The sequence below is a fragment of the Glandiceps talaboti genome, chromosome 21, assembly GCF_964340395.1.
Source record: "Glandiceps talaboti chromosome 21, keGlaTala1.1, whole genome shotgun sequence".
NCBI classification, from domain to species: domain Eukaryota; kingdom Metazoa; phylum Hemichordata; class Enteropneusta; family Spengelidae; genus Glandiceps; species Glandiceps talaboti.
In genome coordinates, this window is record NC_135569.1 from 3070400 (window position 1) to 3072899 (window position 2500).

At 35.9% G+C, this 2500-nt stretch overlaps 1 protein-coding gene across 1 annotated transcript in view; it reads right to left on the reverse strand.

Annotated features, from left to right (window-relative positions):
* The window catches only part of LOC144451712 (guanylate cyclase soluble subunit beta-2-like), a 15438-nt gene that overhangs the window by 4082 nt on the left and 8856 nt on the right, over positions 1 to 2500 (reverse strand). Inside the window, exons 5-7 of the mRNA XM_078142616.1 lie at positions 2315 to 2466; positions 1376 to 1544; positions 898 to 1046 (exon numbers count right to left, since the gene is read on the reverse strand). Of these exons, the coding sequence (XP_077998742.1) occupies positions 898 to 1046; positions 1376 to 1544; positions 2315 to 2466 (470 nt within the window). The remainder of the gene's footprint in view (positions 1 to 897; positions 1047 to 1375; positions 1545 to 2314; positions 2467 to 2500) is intronic.

Here is a 2500-nt window from a genome sequence, read left to right on the forward strand (position 1 = left end):
CTGAAAATGATCAAAATACCAATAATTAGACTGTGTAAGTTTTGATGACTTCTGAACCAACAGTCTAGTTCCCGACGGTGACGTTGACTTCATACTTCCATCGTCTAGTCACAGTCCCTCTAGAGGGACTGTGGTCTAGTTAAGCCCGTATAATTCTCGCTCAGAATTATGTGCTACCCCCAACAGCATTCATATAAACATGATGACATCGTCGCGTCCCGCCTGATTTTAGTTTAAACAGACTGGAGGTGGAGTCCTGGTTGGAAATTTGCATATAATATCAGTCCTAGAAACATGAGAAAGGGCAAAAACGTTTGAGCGATGAGGACAACCTGTGTGAGATGCACCGTTCGCGCTTTGCTAACTATGGGGTCGAACCACAATTAACGCTTTGAGTCACGGGCTTGACTAGACGGTGAAAGTATGAAGTCAATGTCATCGTCTGGAACTAGACTACTGGTTTAAATTTGTTCAACCCTACACAATCTCTTTTAAAGGCCCAGTTCGGATTAGGATTAAAATGTAGTTGTAAATATACTTGTCTGCTAGAGCTATAGAAATGCTGGTCTTGAACAATAGTATGGTCCTACATAACCCTTATGGCTCCGCTCGAGGATAAGTTATTGATACTAATGAATGAATCGGGATTGAAACCCTGGATTTTAATTAATGCAGAATTTTGTCATCATGTTTCTATAAACTGCAATCACAGAGATTATATTTAGCACGCTATTGTAGAAGTCTTTACAATGTTTTTGTGTTGATTATTGATGGGTTGATTTCTTGGTTTCAACTTGAGGAATATTTGGTGTCGAGTAAGAGATAGGTTATCAAAAAGTGTAAGTTTGATGAAGAAAAAGAAGTGGAGAACAATGTGAATGATAACAATGAACTAACCTTATAAACATCGTATATTGTAGTCAGACTATCAAACCTTAGATACATATCATTCAGTAAATGTATTACTTCTATTGGTTTACATTTGCCGCAAATATTGGTAAACTTGACAATATCAGAGAACAGAACGGTTACTTCTTGGAAAAAATCTACAAAATATGAATTAAAGAGGTTAGTTTATTAAGGATCTAGTGACAACAAATGAATGTTAAGGAAAGGCAATTTTCTGTTTAAAAAAAACAACACACAAGTACTTTCTTCTCTGATACGAAAGTCATAACACTGTGTGAAAGTAGCAATGAACGTAACGAGTTTAATATCAGGATGTCAATATTTAATCGCAAAGAAATCCGATCTGCTTGAATCAAAGAAGATAAAACTTGCATTACGTCCTCTACGACGATATAAATCAAAGTCTTTCGTTTCTTTTAACGAAAGTTATATCAATCAGAAACTTGTTACGTACGTGACCTCTTACCTGCTCCAACCTCTTTCCCTTCTCGCAGTAAATTTGCTGCTGTTCGAGGCATCATAGAATAAAGGAGCGAGTCAGTCTTTTTCTGTTCTTCTTTCAGTTGTTTTAATGCATGGTGAAGTTCTTCCTTCTTTTGTTCTAACTGCTTTGCTAGATCAAGTTCCAACATTCTCTGCATGTTGACAGAAATATAAGCGTAAACAAGACATTCCTGCCAAACTCATGTAAATAATTAGCTATCACGTGACTTTATATTAACCATTTTCAGATCTCCGTATGCAAGCGCCTAGCCACTTGCAGAAAAGAAGCATGTATTTTTGAACTTTGAATTTTAATAATATCGGTTCATGGAAATATAACATAAAACAATTAGATATATATACAATGGTTAATAGTATAGTACCTACAATAAATATTAGGGAATAATCTAGACCATGATCCTGACTAATAAATGATAGTATGTTTCTGGTGAGACCATGGATATAGTCCACTAGGGACTAATCTAGTCCATGATCCTGACTAATAAATGATAGTATGTTTCTGGTGAGACCATGGATATAGTCAACTATGGACTAATCTAGTCCATGATCCTGACTAATAAATGATAGTATGTTTCTGGTGAGACCATGGATATAGTCCACTAGGGACTAATCTAGATCCTGACTAATATATGGAATGATAAATATTATAGCAGGGTATGAACATACAAACTAATGTGAATGATTAATTGTGTAATGAACAAACGAAAAAAAAAACAGAGAACAGAAAACAGAAAACAAGCCAGCTGTGTAAAATGTGTTATCTTAATTTGTCTTGCATTGAGGTAGGTCGTTTATGAACGTTCTTTTAAAGGTAACGCTTTTACCGACGGTTAGACCTAAAAGTGGAATGGAATGTTAATGTAACTATTCCTGATATACTGTTGAAAGTAGTGAAATTTACCTGTTGATTGGACAGAACCAAATCTCGCGTTAAGTCATGTGCTGCGAGATCTGAGAAATGTAGACCACAGCGTTTCATATCTTCAAGAGAATTAACGAATGGAGAGCCAAGAAACATGATACATTGAAGGTCATTCATCCACGTCATTTGACCTAGAAATCAAGACAGATAAAGGGGACCAACAAA